Below are 20,048 nucleotides of genomic sequence, written 5' to 3' on the forward strand. Positions count from 1 at the left end.
CATTGCTAAGAAAAGATGAGTCTATCAAAGTTAGTCATTGAACATTGTGGCTGTTACTGTGTACAATGTTCTCCTGGTTCTGCTCACCTCATTCAGCATCAGTTCATTCTAGTCTTTCCAGGTTTTTCTGAAGTCTGCCTGCTTGTCATTTCTTACAGCACAATAGTATTCCATTACATTCATATACAACAACTTGTTCAGCCATTTCCCAACTGATGGGCATCCCCTAAATTTCCAGTTCTTCGCTATAAATATTTTTGTACATGTGGGTCCTTTTCCCATTTTTATGATCTCTTTAGGATACAAACTTAGAAGTGGTATTGCTGGGTCAAAGGGTATGCACCCTTTGTTTTATAGCCCTTTGGGCATAGTTCCAAATTGCTCTCCAGAATGGTTGAATCAGGGGCAGGTAGGTGGCGAAGTGGATAGAGCTCCACCTTTGGAGTCAGGAGGACCTGAGTTCAAATATGGCCTCAGACACTTGACACTTACTAGCTATGTGACCCTGGGCAAGTCACTTAACCCCAATTGCCCCCACACACACACACACAAAACACCTGAATTTACAGAATGGTTGGATCAATTCCTAAAGGTTTTTAAATAGGGGAAATGGCATGATCTAGTTTCTGTACTCTTGCATGATGTAGAGTACTGTGTTGTACCTCTTACTTGTTTTAGCTGCTCTTTATATCCTTTCTAAGCAATTCCAGCCCCATATAGTATATCCCTTTATTACAGAAGTCATATCACAGCCTTCTTCTGTCTTCTACCAAAATAGTTACTATAATAACAACTCCACTTAATTATCCCTACATACATAAAACCATGTTTATCCTCTCATTTTGCTGAACTTTCGTTTCAGCCTTTCAGTGTCTCTTCCCTCATTTGTATGTGATTAGTCAATCAATCATATATTTATTAAACCCACAGTGTTAGGCACTAGAAATACAAAGACAGAAAATGAAGCAGTCTTTGCTCTGAGGAAACTATTGATGCTGTTGATGGAGACAATTTACATATACGTAAGTACATACAGAATAAATACAAGATATTACTGGCAGGTGGAGTGGTCAGGAAAGACCACAAAAGAAGTGGTCCTTGAGCTGCCTCTTGAAGAAAGTCAGGGATTCAATGAGGCAGAACAGTAAGGAGGGGATGCATATATTCTCCTAAAGGATGGCATTACAAGCAAGGCATTAAGATAAAAGATGAATGCCATGAGTGATGAATAGAGAGTAGGCCAAGTCGTCTAGACCAGAGGGAGTCTGGAAAGGGAGGTAGGAGCCAGGTTGTAAAGGGCATTAAAAGTTTTTTATTTTATCTAGGGGATATAGGCAACCATTAGAGTTTGAGAAGAGGAGTGAAATGGTCAGATTTGCACTTAAGGAAATTCACTTTGACAGTTGTGTGGAGGATGGATTGGAGTGGAGGAAACTTGAGTTAGGAAGGCCAGTCAGGCAGCCAGTAATAGTCATAGGTGAGAGGTGGTGGTGGGCCAAGATAGCAGTAACACTGGTGAAGACAAGCACCATTTCCATCAGGATCACCATTATGATCTCTAAAGCACCTCCAATTGTTTTCCTTTTCTGAGGGAATAAGGATATTGGTAGGAATAATAAGAAGCTATTAAGGGGCAGCTAAGTGGTGCCGTGGATAAAGCACCGGCCCTGGAGTCAAGAGGACCTGAGTTCAATTATGAGCTGTGTGACTCTGGGCAAGACGCCTCGCCAAAAAAAAAAAAAGCTATGTGAAAATAAAATTATAGCATCCTGTATTGAGAGCTGAGGCGTCTAGGTGGCCCAGTGAATAGAGAGCTGGGCCGGGAGTCAGGAAGACCTGAATTCAAATCTGGCCTGAGACACTTATTAACTGTGGGACCCTGGACAAGTCATTTAACCTCTGTTTGCCTTAATCCACTGGAAAAGGAAATGCCAAACCACTCCATAATCTTTGCTAAGAAAACCCCATGAATAGTATTGGTTTGCTATGGTCCACAGGATCACAAAGAGTTGGACACTACTGAACAGCAGTGACGGTATTTAGAACTAGAACAGACCTCATGGTTATCTATTCCAGTTCCCTTCTTTTACAGATGAGGAAATGGAAGGGCCCCCCCAAAAAATAAGTGGACTTGCCCAAGGTCAGATAGGTACTAAGTCGCTGAGCTAGTATTCAGACTCAGGTCTCTAACTCCAAATTGCACCATACTATCTGATTCATCATTCACAGTGATAATAACATGCCTTAAGCCCCACCATTACTAGATACTGTATGTCATTTGAAAATGTTTACTTTACTTTATCTACCTTTTCAGAAATGCCCCAACCATCACCTGTCTTTTTTGTTGCAACTCTTTTTAGGTCTTTGGAGCTAACTGAGAGACTGAAAGCTGGGGTTTGGGGAAGTAGGGGGAGAGTCTTTATATTAGCCCAGAGTACTGCTTAAGTATGCTGTTTGCCAGCTAATTTGATATGTAGCCAGATGAAATTCATTGTTAGGAGAAAAGGAAGCAGGGGCTTTTGAACTAAAACTTGTTTTTCTCCAAAGATTTTCTTTGGCAGATTACCATATTGGGAGCTTTTCATGGCCCTGAAATACTGTTTAGTTGAATTTGTCCTAGATCCATGGTTTAAACACTTTTTCGTTCTGTAAGAATAAAGGCTTTCATGTAACCCTATTGCTCATTACTCTACTTTTCCTCCAATTAGTACTTCACCAAAAAAACCCCAAAAAAACAAGTGTTCCTTGTCTTTGTCGTAGAGGTTTTCTCACTACAAAGCAACTGGTTTTTGTTTTCCGTCGGCTATCTAAGGAAGCTAAGTCTAGAGATACCATTAGAGTCTTAGTTTCAGCTTCTTTAAGAAGACTTGATTTCCTTATTATTCTACTGATTTAAACACTTAGATGTAAAGCTCAAATAGAATTTTCTTTTGGATTTAATCATATTAAAAATGTTACATTTTCAAGCCCAAAGGTTGTAATTTTTTAAAAATCACCATGGCATAATGGATAGAATGCTTGAGTTCTAAGGCTACCTCTGATACAACAGTGTAAAACATGCTAATGTGTCCCTTATTTTTAAGAAACCTTCACTAGATTCAACTATCCCCTGAAGCAATTGTTCTTCCTCCTCAACCAAAAAGTGTCTTTTGCTAGCTACCTGTACTTCTGCGTCTACTTTTCTGCATTTTTGAGTTTGGCTTCTAACCTCATCATTCAACTGAAATTTTTCTTTTCAAAGTTACCATTGATCTTTTAATCACCAAGTATGATGTTCTTTTCTTATTCCTTTTACTTTTCACCTATCTACACCATTTGACACTGTTGACTACCCTCTCTTAGACAGTCTTTCTCTTCTCTGGGTTTTCGTGATACAACTCTCTCCTACTTCTACCTGTTTGACCACTCTTTCAGTCTCCTTTGCTTGCTCCTTTTCTGCCACCACAACATCTCTCATTTCCAGTCCCTTCTGTCTCACACAGCTACTACCTTGTCTAAAAGACCCTTATCACTTCTCACCTAGATTATTATAGCAGCCTCCTAGGTCTCCCTGCCTTAAGTTTCCCACCACTCCAGACAATCCTATGTGATGCTGCCCAAGTAATTTTCCTTAAGCATAACTCTGACTATATGACTCTCCTACTCTATGAAGTCCAATGGCTTTCTGTTGCATGTAGGATAAAAATCTAACCTCCTCTTTAGTTTTTATAGCTCTGTACAACTGGCCCCAGTCTTTCTAGCCTCGTTGGATATTAATCTCCAGTCTTCATTCTACAGTCCAGCCAAACTGACCTTCTCTCTGTTCCTTACACTTCTCCTTCCTTCTCTGTGCTTTTGTGAAGGCCATCCATTCATTCTTAGACTGTAGCCCCTCCTTAATTCTATCTCAGAGTTCCACTCTTCTTTTATGATGCACCTCAAGCACTGTCTTCTATGTGAAACCTTCCTAATACTCCCAACCTTCCCTCTCAGTCTGCCTTATATTTAACTACTTTGTATTTATTAATTTTATATTCATGTTGTATGTGTGTGTTTTTTGTCTCCCCCGTTAGAATGCATGCTCATTGCAAGTAAAGATTTCTTTGCACTTGTATCCCCAGTGCCTAGCAGGGTGCCTGACATATAGCAAGCGCTTAATAAATACATGTTAATTGATTGCTTGGAATGTACAGACAGCAACCCCTTAGGATTTATCTAAATAATCTGTCCCCCTTACCTACATTCCTCTGCTTCCTTAACTTTGCATCTTGGAACCCCCAGCTCCTTTTAAACACTCAGTTCAAGTCCCAACTCCTTTACAAAGATTTTCCTGATTCCCATAATTGTTGCTGACTCTGACCACCCCGTTGGGGATGGATAGATTAAGCATTTATTAAGTGCCATAATATATTTTAAGCCATGTATCCCATGTTTACTTATTTGTGAACATGTTGTGTTCCCTTAGTACAGGGGAGTTCTTAACCTGTTTTGCATCTGTGTACTCCTTTGGCATTCTGATGACACCTATGGACCCCTTCTCAGAATAATGTTATTTGCTCACAATCATAGTTGAATCAAAAGCTATATTTCATTGATAGGTTATTGAAAATAAAGGTGTAATTTTTTTTTCCATCCATGATCATAGTCCCCCTGAAATCTATCCATGGCCCACTCCCATCCCTGGATTGAAAACCTCTGCCTAGTAGAATATAGAATGTAAGGTCCCTGAGGTCAAGGACTATCTCACTATTGTATTTGTATGCATAGTGCTGCTGACAAAGAAGCCATCATCTTGTATTCCTTGTCCTAATTCCTTTCTTCAATCAGTAAGAGAACTAGAATTCTGTCCTTTGCAAAGCATGATTTTCTATTTTGATATTCATCTAGCCACCTACAGTCACTGTCTTCTTTTATACATCTTTTCTCTTTCATTATTACTATCCAGCCAAATGGTATTAAACCTACCTTTGTTAGAGACTTTTCCATTGGGGAAATGGAAAAGTAAAGTGGTAAACGTTTATCTAACTTCACATCAGGATATTTTTTTATGCACACACATATACATTTTGTGTGTGTGTGTGTGTACTCTTTCACTTGTTTTTGGCTCAATAATCTAAGAAGACTAACAGGATTCTATTTTTGTTACCTAGGAGTTATATGTTTTTAAAATTTATAACCAGATTTGTAGCATCTAAGATATGACTGACTGATTCAGTATGTTCATTTCTGTTCTAAAGATTCGGAAACCCCGACCTCAGCGGGAGAGGGCCCAGTGGGATATTGGCATTGCCCATGCAGAAAAAGCATTGAAGATGACCCGAGAAGAAAGAATAGAACAATATACTTTTATCTATGTTGACAAACAGCCTGAGGAAGTTTTATCCCAAGCAAAAAAGAGTGCTGCCTCCAAAGCAGAAGTGAAAAAGAACCGGAGACCTAAAGCAGTGCTGAACACTCAGCCAGAACAGAGCAATGCAGGGGAGGCAGCCTCCTCACTGTCAAGTACTGAGATCCGCAGACACAGCCAGAGACGGCATACAAGTGTGGAAGAGGAAGAGCCACCCCCTGTTAAAATAGCATGGAAGACAGCAGCAGCGAGGAAATCTTTACCGGCTTCCATTACGATGCACAAAGGCAGCCTGGATCTGCAGAAGTGCAACATGTCTCCAGTTGTGAAAATTGAACAAGTATTTGCTCTTCAGAATGCTGCGGGAGATGGGAAATTCATTGATCAGTTCGTTTATTCAACAAAGGTACCCTCCAAAGTCTATAGCTTTTGTTTTTGTTTGTGGGGGTTTTTTTTGTAGTTGTTGGTTTGTTTGATTTTGGGGTTGGAGTTTTGTTTTTTTGTTTTGTTTTTTTGTTTATAGACATTTGAAATACAGTTTAGTCTTTTTGGGTCTAAGGAAATTTAGACAAAAGGCTAAAATTTCCTTGGAGGAGGGATTGGTTTTGTTTTGTTTTTTTTCTTTTTCAGGATCCCCATATGCAATAAATTAATGTTGAGATTTGTGGCCAAGATAGAGCTTAGTTCTCTGCAGTCATGGAAAAAGCTGGGTCCTTTGCCTGTTTTGCAACCTATGTGGTTGTCATAATAGTTGCATAGGATTACTTCTGTGAAATCATGTATTACTGATTGGATAAGAATGAAAAATTTCTTTTAAAGCCAAATGAATACCAACATTAGGTCTTTGATTTTGATCAGCTGTTCACAAAATGTTTAGTAGTCAGTCATTTTGGCCAGAGATGGGCAGGAAATATTTACTTACTGCAGTTTACAAGTAAATGCATGTCTAAGAAGTTCTTGGACTGTGTTTATTCTAGAACTGTTAACTCTATAGTTGCTAAAGTGTAAATCATGCAGGAGAGGGAGCCTTTACCCAAGCCACATCCTCATGTGGCTTCACTATTTAGCTAGTCTTACTTGTTTGGTAGTTGCCATTCTATAGCCTTGAAACAATTCATTTCTTAGAACTTATGGCCCAACCCTAAATCTGAATTGGCAGATAGATTTGGCAATAATGCATGGATATGTGTTTTAAATTGTTTTGTTATTTTACAGGAATACCTGAATATAATTGTACATCTATACAGTAGATCCATTCCTTAAAACTTTTATATAAATTAAATCCTAACTTAAATATATCACTTAAAAGAAATTTGGAATAAAGTATTTAAAAAAAGAATACTTTCAGTAAAATGATCACCCCTTAATTTATGTTTCATTGAGGATTTTGAATGTCAGGTTTTCTTAAAATAAGACTTGCCTGCACAAATATGCCCTCTGTCTACAGCTTGCAGGTACTCATCAACTCTGTCTATTGGTAGCTATGAGAATTTTGGGGGGACACCCATAAAAGGGCTTTTTTGCTCTGAGTAAGACTTTTGTGCTTCCCATGCAAATAACCTACTAGATGAAAATAACAGACTCTTTTCATTTTAATGTATGGGGAGAGCATCTATATTCAAAGATATTTTATTTGACTTCTGTTAGGAAACTAGGGACTTTTGATTCAATTTTGATTTTATTCATCACATTCATCAAATAACTGATGTTTTTCTTCTCTCTCTGCCTTAGCCATGAAATAAAAATATAGTTACTACCTCTTGCTGACTTTGTATTAAGAGAATTAGAGTTAATAAGATACCTAGAATGAGGGATGGCATAGTATTATAAAATGATGGTGATTATTATTCTAAAACATATTTGTAATTGATTCCATTTGTCTGGTAATCATCCAGTTTTTAATCTGGCTTATTTTAAAGGGAGTTGGTAACAAAACCGAAATAAGTGTCAGGGGACAAGACAAACTTATCATTTCTACACCAAACCAGAGAAATGAAAAAGCAACTCAGAATGTATCATCTCCTGAAACAACATCTGGGTCGACAGGTAGGTATAAATGAATGGAGAGTATACTGAGATTGTTAGTATTCACTTCCCTGAGCCAGCTCCTGAGTCTGGGTTGACTCAAGCCTACAACTTCAATCCTCTGTGAAATGATATAAACACAAAATTTTGTCATCCCATCTCTTTCTAGTACCTCACAGCCAAAATTTACATAACACCTTGAGATTTACAAAGTGCTTTACATCAAAGACATAGAGTGTTATGTAGGATCAGATGATGAGATTGTATATGTAAAATACTTTATAAACCTTAAAGCACTTTTTAGATGCTGGCTGTCATATACTATCTCATGATCCTCGTGACTGCTTTGGTGTGAGGTAGATACTTTAGTTATTATTCCCATTTCAGAGGATAAATAAATTGAAACTCGGAGGTTAAGTGACTTTTCCCATGGTCATAAAAATTAGTCTCGGGGGCAAGTAGGTGGCGCAGTGGATAGAGTACAGGCCCTGGAGTCAGGAGAACCTGAGTCAAATCTGGCCTCAGACAGGTAACACTCAACTAGCTGTGTGACTCTGGGCAAGTCACTTAACCCCAACTGCCTCACAATAAGAAAATTTAAAAAAAAAATTAGTCTCTGCAGGAGATGAGATTCAGACCCAGTCTCCCTTAACTCTGAGAGGGCCATACTATGCCTCCTTTCTTAAACTGAATGTGCTATTAAAAGGCATGCCTTTATGACATAGAAAGTAGAGCTGAGTAAAGGAAAGGAATGGATAGAAAAACCAGAGTGAAATTTTGTGTTTGTATCATTTCAGTCTATTTTTTGCAGCAGCCCAGTGTAGTAGTGGATACTTGAATGTAGTAGATTTCAAATTAATTGTCTGTATTTGGACATGTTAATATTACATGACATTTTCAAAATTATTAATGTTGTCATCAGAGTTGATGCACTTAGGTGACATAGTGGATAGAGCAATGGATCTGGAGTCAGGTAGACCTGAATTCAAGTCCAGCTTCAGACATTTACTAGCTGTATGCCACTGGGCAAGTCATTTAACTTTTGTTTGCCTCAGTTTCCTTGTCTGTAAAATGGGGATAATAAATAATAGCACATATCTCCCAGGGTGGTTGTGAGGATCAAATGAGACAGTGGTTATAAAGTGCTTAGCTCACTACCTTGGCATATAAATATTAGCTATTATTATCACCATTTATAAGTGAGGTAATATTTGTAAAGGGTAATAAATGAAATAAAAAGATTTGTTGTGAGGATCAAATGAGATAATAATTGTAAAGCACTTCTCACAGTGCCTAGCACATTGTTTAGTCATTCATTTGTGTCCAACTCTTCATGACCCTGTGGACCAAAGCATGCCAGTGTTGTCTATAGGGTTTTCTTGGCAAAGATGCTGGGTGATTTGCCAATTCCTTCTGCTCAGTTTACAGACAAGGAAACAGGCAAACAGGGTTCCATGACTTGCCTAGGGTCACACAGCTAATAAGTGTCTAAGGTCGGATTTGAACTCAGGTCTTCCTGACTCCAGGCCCACCGCTCTGTCCAGTGCACCACCTAGCTGCCCAGATTGAGGCAAACAAAGGTTAAATGACGTTTCCAGGGTCAGCTAGTAAGTGTCTAAGGCCAGATTTGTCAGGTCTTCCTGACTTTGGCCCAGCGATTTATCCACTGAACCACCTAACTTCCTCTTAACACATAATAAGTACTACATAAATGTTAAATGCTATCATCATCTTCATCATCATCATTCTTTATAAATCTAGATTGTTTGGGCCCCAATAGCTTTTATATTTAGGAGCTATAATTTTTAGGGATAGAGGGAGTTTCCTCTTTGGGCAGTTAGTTCTCTATACCAGGGAAATCGTAGGTCTGGGCTCTTCTTAATCTTTCTCTGTAAGGGATACTTCTACTTATATTAATCTGTTGGCAGTTTGTCAGAATAAAGACAGAAATTAAGATTGAGAGCCTTGCATGAAACATTTAAGCAGCTTTTATCAGAGTACAGTCAGATGAGTTTGACTTCAGCCTGAACATAAACTTTATTTTTCACCTAAAGGTTGTTTTTTCCTCCTTCCTTCCTCCAATGAGATTTTTACTTAAACTCATTATTTCTTTATCTTGTTGAAGGTAGGTCATTTTAAAAGCCTGTTATTGGGGCAGCTTGGTGGCACTGTGGATAGAACACTTGCCTTGGAGTCAGGAGGACATGAGTTCAAATCCGGACTCAGATGCTTGACACTTATAGCTGTGTGACCCTGGGCAAGTCAATTAACCCTGATTGCCTCACCCCCCCAACCCCCCCAAAAAAGCCTAATATTATTATTGTAACCAGGAAAAGGTCAATCTATTTATTTTCTTCTTATTCATAAATAATTTAAGTAGAAGAGAGTTGCTGTCACTTGAGTTTTTATTTTTTTACTGCATGATTGCCAGGTTTAATGTAACTGTTATTCCCATTTCTGCCCTGCAAAAGTAAGAAAATGCCCCCATTGAAATTACACTGTAAAATATAAGCACAAAATTTCTTGACATAGTTAAAGAGAAAATGTTGGCACCGACTGCATTTAAAAAATAAGTTTTAAGGCATAATTAAAAAAATACAAGAACAATTAATTTCTTACCGTATTTTAGAAGAGACTGATAGTAGGATGCTAAGAGTCTTTGAATCTTCCAAATACAGGCAATTCCAACAAACAAATGCCAGACATATGTACCTCCTTTACATACAGATGAGCACAGATGCATTAACACTTCTTCCTGCTAGTCAGTCTCATTCTCATGGGCTGCTTTCATTTCCCACCCCATGAAAATTAGGACTTTCATTTTAAAATGGGTGCTTTTGACATGACTTATATGGGTTTTAGCTTTGGCTGCTTATCATCTTTTGTTCTGAGCTATCAGTAGTTGCTCTAATTCATGTCCATTTCTCCAAAGCCCTTGATACTTTACTACTTGCCAAATTAGAAAAAAATATTTCCTCTTGGTAGTTGTAGTCTCTTACTTTGTATTTTCTCAAATATCCTAAGGAGAGGGCCTCAACCTTTTCTTTTTTTTTTTTCCCAGTATACTGGGTACACATATAAAAGTATTATTTTGCCACTTTGTATTATGAATTGAATTAATGTTTGTTTATTCAAACCATACTTTTTTCAAAGACCAAAGTTACTGGTTCTTCTCTTCTGGAATATTAACAGCTAATCCTTAAGAGCTATGTATATAGTTGAGTAATAGTATAGAAAATCCAAACTTTTTTTCTTTTTATTTGGTATTTTATTTTTTTCCCCAGGCACATGTAAAAAACAATTTTTTAATGTTTGTTTTTAAAACTTTGGGTTCCAAATTCTCTCCCTTCCTCCTTCCCTACCCCCCTCATTGAGAAGGCAAGCAATTTGATATATGTTATACATTTATAGTCATGCAAAACACTTCCGTAATAGTTATGTTGTGAAAGACTAACTATATTTCCCTCCGTCCTATCCCACCCCCCCTTTTATTCTATTCTCTATTTTCTCCCTGTCTGTCCTCAAAAGTGTTTGCTTCTAATTACCCCCTCCCACAATCTGCCCTCCCTTTTATCACTCCTTCTTCCCTTAACCCCTTCCCCTCTACTTTCCTATAGGGTAAGACAGAGAAAATCCAAACTTTAGTCTATACCTGATGAAAGAATCATTTTCGTGAGAATTCCCCCATCCCCTCCAAAAAAAAAGTAGAAGTGAATTAGCGGGAAAGGATTATTCATTTTTCATCTTTCCCAATACCCAGTACCCAAATAGGTATTGTCAGTGGGAACACTAAAGAAAAGGTTCTGAAAAATCTGTTCTCAGATTGGTTCACTAGCTGGTCAGGAATGTAAAGATAGACTATACTTTTTTCTAGGTGAAGCTGACACCCAGGACAAGGAAAAAATCAAAATATGATGGTTGGGAAGTTGAGGGAAGAAAGCATTATAACATCTGGGAAGATTGGGAAAGGTTTCATGGATATCATGGTAGAACAGAGCCTTAAAGGGAGATAGGGATTCTAAAAGGTAGAAAAAAGAAAGGATTGATTTCCGGCATGGGGGCAGGAGAGTGAATGTTAAGCTCAAGAAACAGGTAGTTAAAGTTTTAAATTTTGAGGAATCTTTGATTTTTTTTTTTAATATCTTTCAGGTTCCATAGAAAAGAAGCAGCAGAGAAGATCAATTAGAACTCGTTCTGAATCTGAGAAATCCACTGAGGTTGTGCCAAAGAAGAAGATCAAAAAGGAGCAGGTTGGCTTCCTACATGTAGAGAGTTAAAACATTGTATTTGTAAATGTTGTGGTTTATATTAGTATCTTCCCCTTCTTTTTTCTTTCTGTCTTTTCTTTTCTTTTTTCTTTCTTTAAAAAAAACAAAAGACAAAAAACTTCTCCCCCATTGGGTTTCCTTTCTAGACTGTTGTTCATGTTACATACTGGCTAGTGCCAGTGCCCATTGCTAAGGCAGCCATTCCTGTGATCCTGCTTCAGGCACTTTCACAGAACCCGGTCAGGCTTCAGGAAACGGGAATCCTATGGTGCAAGACGCTTGAATGAACCTGACACATTTACTCTGAGATTTCTGTTATGAGCAAAATGATTTCATGTTTTCAGTGATTTTTGTTTGGTGGAACCTCCATTGCGTTCCTTCCATTTTTTTTTTCTTTTGATTTTTGGTTTAAGCTGCTGGTTTGTATTATGTTTTTATTTTTAAAACAAATCAAATTAATTTAACTATAAGAGTTAAATATATTTAAGAGTCAAATAATCATAGGTAATCTGATTTTTTTTTGTTGGCAAAACAGATTTTTTGGAATGTTCTTTTCCTTCAATGGAACAGCACTCACCTGTAATTGGGGTGTCAAATAAATAATACTTTATTATTTAAAAACAAAACAAAAAAATCATTCTGAGCTAAGGGAGGTGATTAATTTTATGAGGTATATATAATCTTATCAGGTTATATATGTTAAGAGTTTAATTACTTTTTCAAGGAAGTTTCTGGAAACTGTTGCTGCTTTTTCTTAGATGCCCAGTGAAAAAAAGGTTTTTCTTTTTCTAAATAAAAAGGGTATCCATTTTGATAATTGTCTTGGCAGAAGGCATTCTAAATGGAACTAATTCAGATGAGCTTTGTGTTTTTTAACCACTTGATGTTGAGTGTTGATTTTCTTGTTTTAAGCGATTCCTTTTGTATTTTTAAACTTCTTAACTTGAATGAAAGTGACAGTGTGGGTGCTTTATGCTATCATTGAGCATATGAAACAATTTTTCCCCGGAAAGTATGTAACTAAAACTTCGTGATGCACTAACCAATTACACACTTATCATACAGAACTTCATACCTAGGAAATTATATTCCAAAAAATCTTTCTAAGCTCTTGCAAATCTACAGTATTTATTACCAAAATAAAGTTGTAATCTTGCAACTGGTTCCCAAATTCAGTCTGTGACCAGTCAGTTTAAAATTATAAGCAGAATGAATACAAATAATGGGACAAACAAAATGTTAATGCCACTGTGTTATAGTTAGTAGTAGAACAATACCAGTGATTGTTTAGAAGATTTTATATTTGTATTACTAATTGTATCCTATAAAAGCGCTTCTGTTGTATGTTTTTTTACCTGTTGTAAAAAAATAAAATTTTTTTAAAAAGAATTTAGAACAATCCTTAAATATTTACAAAACGTGTTTCAACATGCATACTTAACACATCTTAAGGAAACATAAACTGCAATCCTTAGCCCAAAACAGGAACTCCCCAAACAGCTTCCCTTCTTTAATTCTGATGGTTCAATCACCAAATTATCACGTGTTTTACATATACATTGGCAGAATAACTTCTAATCTCGCTCTCCTAATGTAGGATCAAGAACACTGTTCATAAGACACTCAAGAAAGTGCTTTTGCAATATCACAAACTTATTTTCTTAAGTTTGTACTAGCAGCAAAAGTATTGAGCTTCCAGCTGTATGGAGCCCTGTAGCACTCTCTACAGAGAGGGTCCTGATTCCCAGCAACTTAGCTGTGAGTGCAGGCGCGGAAGGGTCTTAAAGTGGCGTGAGTTACATTAACCTGAGTATCATAGTAAGTAAAAATTTATCCTAACGTATTTGGGGCGGGAGGGGTTTATAGCAACATCGGGGCTGGTTGCAGAAACAACCCCTCTCTTGCCTCCTGGACACCGAGGAAAGTATTCTTGTTGTCTTCATACACCAAGGGAATGGTGGGAAAAGGACTTCGATAGAGAGCATGTGGCTGTGTGTTGTCACTTGGTATTCAGCATAGGCAGCTAGGATTTAAACCCCGCCCCCCCACCCTGGGACAGAGAGCTTGCCCTGAAGATGGGACTGACTTCCGATTTCAGATACACTAACCACTCATCATAACTTAGATTGGTGAAAGTGTTATTTTTCCTTTATGTTAATTAAAAAAGAAAAATGTCTTTATTAATTCCTTGTTTTCCTGTCTAAACAGGTTGAAACAGTTCAGCAAACTACAGTGAAGACAGGATTACAGAAAGGTGAGTTATATACCATAATGTTACTTTGAATTTCCCTGATTTAAACCAGTTTTGAAAGAATTACTTATTTGTACTCTTTGTACTTTTGTCTGTCTTTGTAATTCATTGTTGTTGTTCTTCAGTCAATTTGTGTGGAATTGCAGTATACCCTCCCTTCCCAGTGTGTGTGTGACTTTATCATATTGATCTAATCTGTACCTCCATGTGCAAAGTCTTGTTTATTATGATAAATTGGAGAACACTATGCAGATTTGATCCAATTTTCACCTTTTCTCCATGTTTCTGGGGTTTCATTGGTTTATAACTAGGGATGTGACGAATCCACTTTTTTGGTATTCGACTGAATACTGAATAGTAGCTATTAATGTTCGTCAAACATGGACTATGACAAATCAGATGAGACAACCAGATTGAAAAATCTTGCCACATTTTACTTTTACAGTGCTATAAAATCCTTTTTAAAAATTAAAATTATTCATAGATTATTTATGGCCACTATTAGATGACCATATGCAAATCTATTTGAGATATGCATTAAATTTTTATAACCTTAAATTTATATATTTTAAACTTACAATTTGATTTTAGTACAAATTTGTAGCATGATTAGTTTTTAGTACCTTTTTTGGTGAGATCATTCAAACTGCATTTAATACTTGTAGTTTACTCTGGGCAAATTGCATTTTAAAAAACACCAGCCTCTCTGCATTCTCTGGGAGAAGTCTGCAGCGATGGTCTCCGTGGAGATCCTCAGCAGAACTGAACAGCCTCTCGGAGGGAACACTGCTTGGCGGAGCTCCAAGAAAAGACATCACGATCGCTGCGAGATTAGGAGGCCTGATTGCGTTGTGTTTCCACCATTCCACAGGGTCGGCGGACCGGGGAGTGCAGGGCTCTGTCAGATACAGTGACAGCTCCGTCTCCGCAGCGGTTGAGGAAACTGTGGACTGAGATTCCTGTACAATTTCATCCCAGAAACTCCAGACTTGTAGTCTCCATGCAAGATTTCTTTGACAGCGGCTTGATAAACAGTTTTCTTTGTTTTCGATTTTGATTTCACCATCATCGTTACTGGCATTCTTCTGACTGGTTTCTTCGACAAGACTCTAAACGACTGCTTTAACATTCAAGTGATTTTTCACCAGAGCTGGATGGGTACAGCTTAAATCATGGGTCCAGCATACAAGCCAACGTTTAACTTTATACTGATCAATTTCGACATGGACTGTTGTTTTTGTTTTTGGGGTGTTTTTTTTTTAAATAAAGCATCATTAATGCACATCTTCAGGGTTTGTGCCAAACAGCCCAAACTGTATACATTACAATCATTAAAAGCTCTTTTTTTTTTTTTTAAATGTTAGTGCCGTTATCATGGAGAACAGCATGGCAGCTGTCATTGGCGGTTTGCCATTTTTCTAGCATTTTCAGAAACTCATCGGAAATGGCGGTACCTGTGTGTTTCCCTTCGAAAGCTTCTCAGTACAGCACTGTTGTTCCTCTGTTAAAAGTCCTTTTTAATCCAGTGATGTATTAGGCCAAGGAAACATTCTGTGGTGGTACTCTGGGTCCACACACCAGCAAAATGAAGGAAATAGATTGTGCAGTTTTTGTTTTTGTTTTTTGTTTTTTATCAGCGTTTATCCTGGCAGGCACCCTCATTTATAGATGTCAGGAAACACTGTTTGAGTGGAAACATTTGTAGAGTGGGATTCATAACAAGGTTCCAGTAATCTGAGCAGTCTCACATGGCCCACATCCTCCATCACAGAACATGGCTCTGTATCAAGTGCTACATCTCCCCGAGCCTGTTAACGGATCTTCATGGCCTCAGGAGACTCGTTTCTCCATGGTCTCTTCTGGACTGCACACTTCCTTCCATACTTTGCTGGGCTGATTTAGATGTGTATTTGTTGTATGGAAATGTTGGGGGCAAAACAAAACATAAATCTTGGGTTTAAGTATTAACCCTCTCCTTGGTTCCTTGATACTCATCGTGCCTGACCTGCACATGTTTCATCGTGGCTGTTTTTTGTAGCATTAGGCCATGAGAAGTGTTGCTTTGTAGGGGTACTTTTTTGTGTTTTTCTTTTTGTTTGTTTGGTTGGGTTTTTTGTTTTTGCATTCTTGTTTTGGCTGGATTTGTATTATACACAGTTTTTAAAAAAAAAAAAAAGTTCCACACTATTCTCAGCTTTTTTCATACTTATTCCTTCTTGCATAAATTCCACAGAGGCCTCTCTCTTCCAACTCTTCGTGATTTGGCCACATTTGAGCACTGACTCTGCATTCACAGCCCTCAGCAGCGTGCCGTCTAGATGGCACAACTCGCAGAGAGGTGCTGCCGCTCTTGTTAATGGTCAGCATAAATGCCATATCACCAAGGAAGGCTCAGATGAACAATTACCTGAACGTTCAAAATTTGTCTGGGGGGCAGTATTAAACTGAATACAAAAATTGGGGGAAAATGGCACTATCCGTGTACGAATCGAATACAAATCAAAGATTTGTCACATCCCTAATAAAAACAAGATGGAGATGTCTCTACAAACATATTTGTAAGCTGCACAATGTGTTGGGTTTTATGTCTTTCCCCCGCCAAATTGAATCGTTCTTTCGATTGCTCCAAATCTATCAGCCGTCCTGCAATTTTGATAGAATTGGTTTTCAGAATGGAACTTGGGCACTGTTGAATGAAACGAGCCTTAGTTCAGGAGCACTGAATTAAATGTCTTAATGGTGCAATTGTAATTAAATCATTTTATACCAGGCAGGTCAGAAGCTTGTGGAGTTCTGATTCATGACTTCAGCATTACAAAGAGAGCTGTGCTTTTTCACACTAAAGATGAGTTTGGGGAAAAAAAAATATTCTCCCACAGCAAAGAAAAATTTAAGCGATATTTTAGGATTAATTTCAGTGTGTTGTGTTAAGGTGCCAGCGAGATTTCAGATTCCTGTAAACCTCTAAAGAAAAGGAGTCGCGCCTCAACTGATGTAGAAATGACTAGTTCAGCGTACAGAGACACGTCTGACTCCGATTCTAGAGGACTTAATGATTTGCAAGTAAGTATATTTAAAATTTTGGGTGGCAGTCCTGCTCTGAACTATGCTTGACAGAAGAATGGCCATGTCAAGACTGCAAGTGGTGGATGTGATTATAATGGCCCAGACAACCCTCAAGATTTTGTAGGGATTCTTGAAAAGCTAGAAATGACTAAACTCCAGTTTTTATTGTGGGGCAATAGTAGGGGGGGAGGTGCACAATTTGTATCAATCTCTTAGCTGAAAAGAAAACGTTAAGTTAAAAAGCAGCTCTGGCTCTTTCAAGGGTCCATGTATCCAGAATTGCATGACCAGAGCCACAGGCTTAGCCAAAGGTTTTTATATGTTTTCAAGAGCACCTTTTATGCAAGGCTCACTAGATTTTTTTCAGAGCTCTTGCCTTGGGAGATGGACTTCTTATTTATAGGTATGCTATATTTTCCATATAGGTGAGCTTTGGAAAGCAATTAGATAGTCCTTCTGCTGCTGCTGATGCTGATGCCTCTGATGTGCAGTCAGTGGACTCAAGTCTGTCAAGAAGAGGAACTGGAACCAATAAGAAAGACACTGTGTGTCAGGTAGGGTGATGGGCCTGCAGTTGTTTCTTTAGTATACCATCACTGAGACTAGGCTCTAGATTTTAAATGATAATTGTTTGGAGAGATCGAATCACATTGAAGCTGATGAAACAGAGTTGTCCCTGGCACTTCCTTTCCCCGCTTTGATATGAAAAATGCTTTCTGAAAACATAAAATTGATGAATAAAAACGTGCTGTAATTGCCATACACCTAAATTTAAGCAGATTATATCAAACGCCAGGATGTCAGGATTAATTTTTGAAGCTGGATCTTCTTTGTTGGACCTCCTTTCCACTTTTACATTATGTTTGCGTATTTGCTTGGCAGCAGATAGATTTCAAGAAAAGGACATTTGGGGGGCAGCTAGGTGGTGCAGTGGATAAAGCTCTGGCCTTGGAGTCAGGAGAACCTGAGTTCAAATGTGGCCTGAGACACTTGACACTTACTAGCTGTGTGACCCTGGGCAAGTCACTTAATCCCCGATTGCCTCACCAAAAAAAAAAGGACATTTGGGAGCATTACCAGTAGTTAGTCTATTTCCACATTATCTTGACATAATCATTTTGTTTACAGTGCCCTTCAGAATGTAGAATGAAGATATATCCCTTTTAAGTCTCTATATTTTCACTTACTGATGTTTAAACAGGTCATCACCTACATCATTTTTCTCCAACCAGCCCAAATCATTTTTCCCGTTATATATTTCTGCCTTTTACAGCTGCTGTTTCTTGATGGATTAGGGGGTAGGGAGCTGAGATAGGAACAGGACATACAAAGGAGTCAGGTTTTGTTTAAGTTTTTAGGTTTTAAGAAGCAGCTTGGTGTGGTAGAAAGAAAACTTGTTTCAGAATCAGAGGCACAAGGTTTACAGCCTGCTTCTGTTTCCTCTGTCTGTGACAATGGGAAAAGTACTTTACCTCCCTGTAGCTCAGTTTTTCTACCTGTAAAACTACCATATTTGGACTAGATGTTTTCCAAGATTCTGTCTCACAATCTGTTGATTCTAAAAAATGACCCATTGGAAGTAAGAGTTCCCCCACAAATAGCAAAGATTTCCCATGAACCACTGGTTGAGAAATACTAATTTATAATGTTTCTATTTACTATATTCTAGATCTGTGAAAGCTATGGTGACTCTCTGGTTGTTTGTGAGGGGGAATGCTGTAAACACTTTCATCTAGATTGCCTGGGACTGTCATCTCTCCCTAATGGAAGGTTCCTCTGCACCGAATGTAAAACTGGTAAATTAACTTATTTTTTTGTGGAGAAAGGAAGGATAAGAAATCTTAGTATTTTTCCTGATGTCTACCAGTCTTATTGGTGGTATATTTACAACGTCCTTCCTGACAGGTCAAAGAAAAAATATCAACATAGTAAGTCCCAGTGACCTGTATTGCATTGTCAATTTCATGATTCCCATTATATTTTTCCTAATATGTAATGTCCTAAATTTGCTGGACAGAGGTTGTAACAAGTATCTAAGTTTCGTTACTCCTACTAGCATGTAATATGAAATATTAAATTAATGAAATATGAAGTAGAGTAATATGAAATAAATTTAGGCCCCGTGAATAGAATTGATGGATTAAGAGTTCACAGATAATGTGATGGTGGTGATAATTCTTGCTTAGTAGAACTATATAAAACTAAAGTGTTTTTTATTTGACTTGGTGTCATCCCTGACTTCTTGTATGTGAGTGTCTAAAGAAAAGGAAGAAATTCACCTTGTATACATTTCTGCATATTTGAAATTTGGAAAAAATTTACATCTGTGTAAATTCCTCACTTAGGTTCACCTTAACTACTTGGTTCTCCTAAATTTAGTATTTAGAGTAAGCTTATAGGGTTTTTGTTTATACACAGACATACATACATATATACACATAGAGATAGAGAGAGAAAGAAAGAATAACTACTATGTGTTTAGAACTGTGTGGAATACAGACAAGTTTGATTTACCTCAAGATCTTATAATACAGTAGAAGGATAAGTTATACACGACTTAATCTCATACTTTTTATGTATTACTTTTATTGATGTCTTTTGTTTTTAAATCACCTTTGTTCCCAAATATATCATGCCCCTTCCGTAACTAGCAAAGTATCCTTTGTTTAAAAAAAAAATTATGTTTAAAAAGAGAAAAAAGGCAGCTCAGTAAGACCAGCCACATTATCCTTTGTGTCTAGCAGTAAAAGCCACATTCTGTACTCATAATCTCCCACCTCTGTAAGGAGGAGAAGAGATACTCAACTCTTCTCTGGAACCAAGCTTGATGATTATAATTACAAAGAGTTCGCTTTGATTTTCTTGTTCTTTCTATTTACGCTGTGGCAGTTATGAAGTATATTGTTTTCCTGATTCTTAAACCTCATTTTAATAGAAGGTCCTAAGCTTTGCATATCCTCTTCTAATGTTAGATATATAATTTTTTTTTTTTAGGCCATTGGGGTTAAGTGACTTGCCCAGGGTTACACAGCTAGTGTCAAGTGTTTGCTTTGAGACCGGATTTGAACTCAGGTCCTCCTGACTTCAGGGCCGGTGCTCTATTTGCTGCGCC

The 20,048-nt window shown here is 37.7% G+C and overlaps 1 protein-coding gene across 6 annotated transcripts in view; it reads left to right on the forward strand.

Annotated features, from left to right (window-relative positions):
* NSD3 (nuclear receptor binding SET domain protein 3) overlaps window positions 1-20,048 on the forward strand; it is a 141,866-nt gene that overhangs the window by 87,488 nt on the left and 34,330 nt on the right. For 5 of the 6 annotated variants that reach the window (XM_027865471.1, XM_027865476.1, XM_027865473.1 and 2 more), the window contains 7 exons: window positions 5,217-5,732; window positions 7,246-7,372; window positions 11,501-11,601; window positions 13,828-13,873; window positions 16,803-16,933; window positions 17,362-17,490; window positions 18,606-18,732. In XM_027865471.1, the coding sequence (XP_027721272.1) occupies window positions 5,217-5,732; window positions 7,246-7,372; window positions 11,501-11,601; window positions 13,828-13,873; window positions 16,803-16,933; window positions 17,362-17,490; window positions 18,606-18,732 (1,177 nt within the window). Of the gene's footprint in view, window positions 1-5,216; window positions 5,733-7,245; window positions 7,373-11,500; window positions 11,602-13,827; window positions 13,874-14,741; window positions 16,426-16,802; window positions 16,934-17,361; window positions 17,491-18,605; window positions 18,733-20,048 lie in introns of those variants that run through there. The other variant, XM_027865477.1, reaches the window with a different exon arrangement.

The sequence above is a fragment of the Vombatus ursinus genome, unplaced genomic scaffold (assembly GCF_900497805.2).
Source record: "Vombatus ursinus unplaced genomic scaffold, bare-nosed wombat genome assembly UNPS02014778.1, whole genome shotgun sequence".
Taxonomy (NCBI): domain Eukaryota; kingdom Metazoa; phylum Chordata; class Mammalia; order Diprotodontia; family Vombatidae; genus Vombatus; species Vombatus ursinus.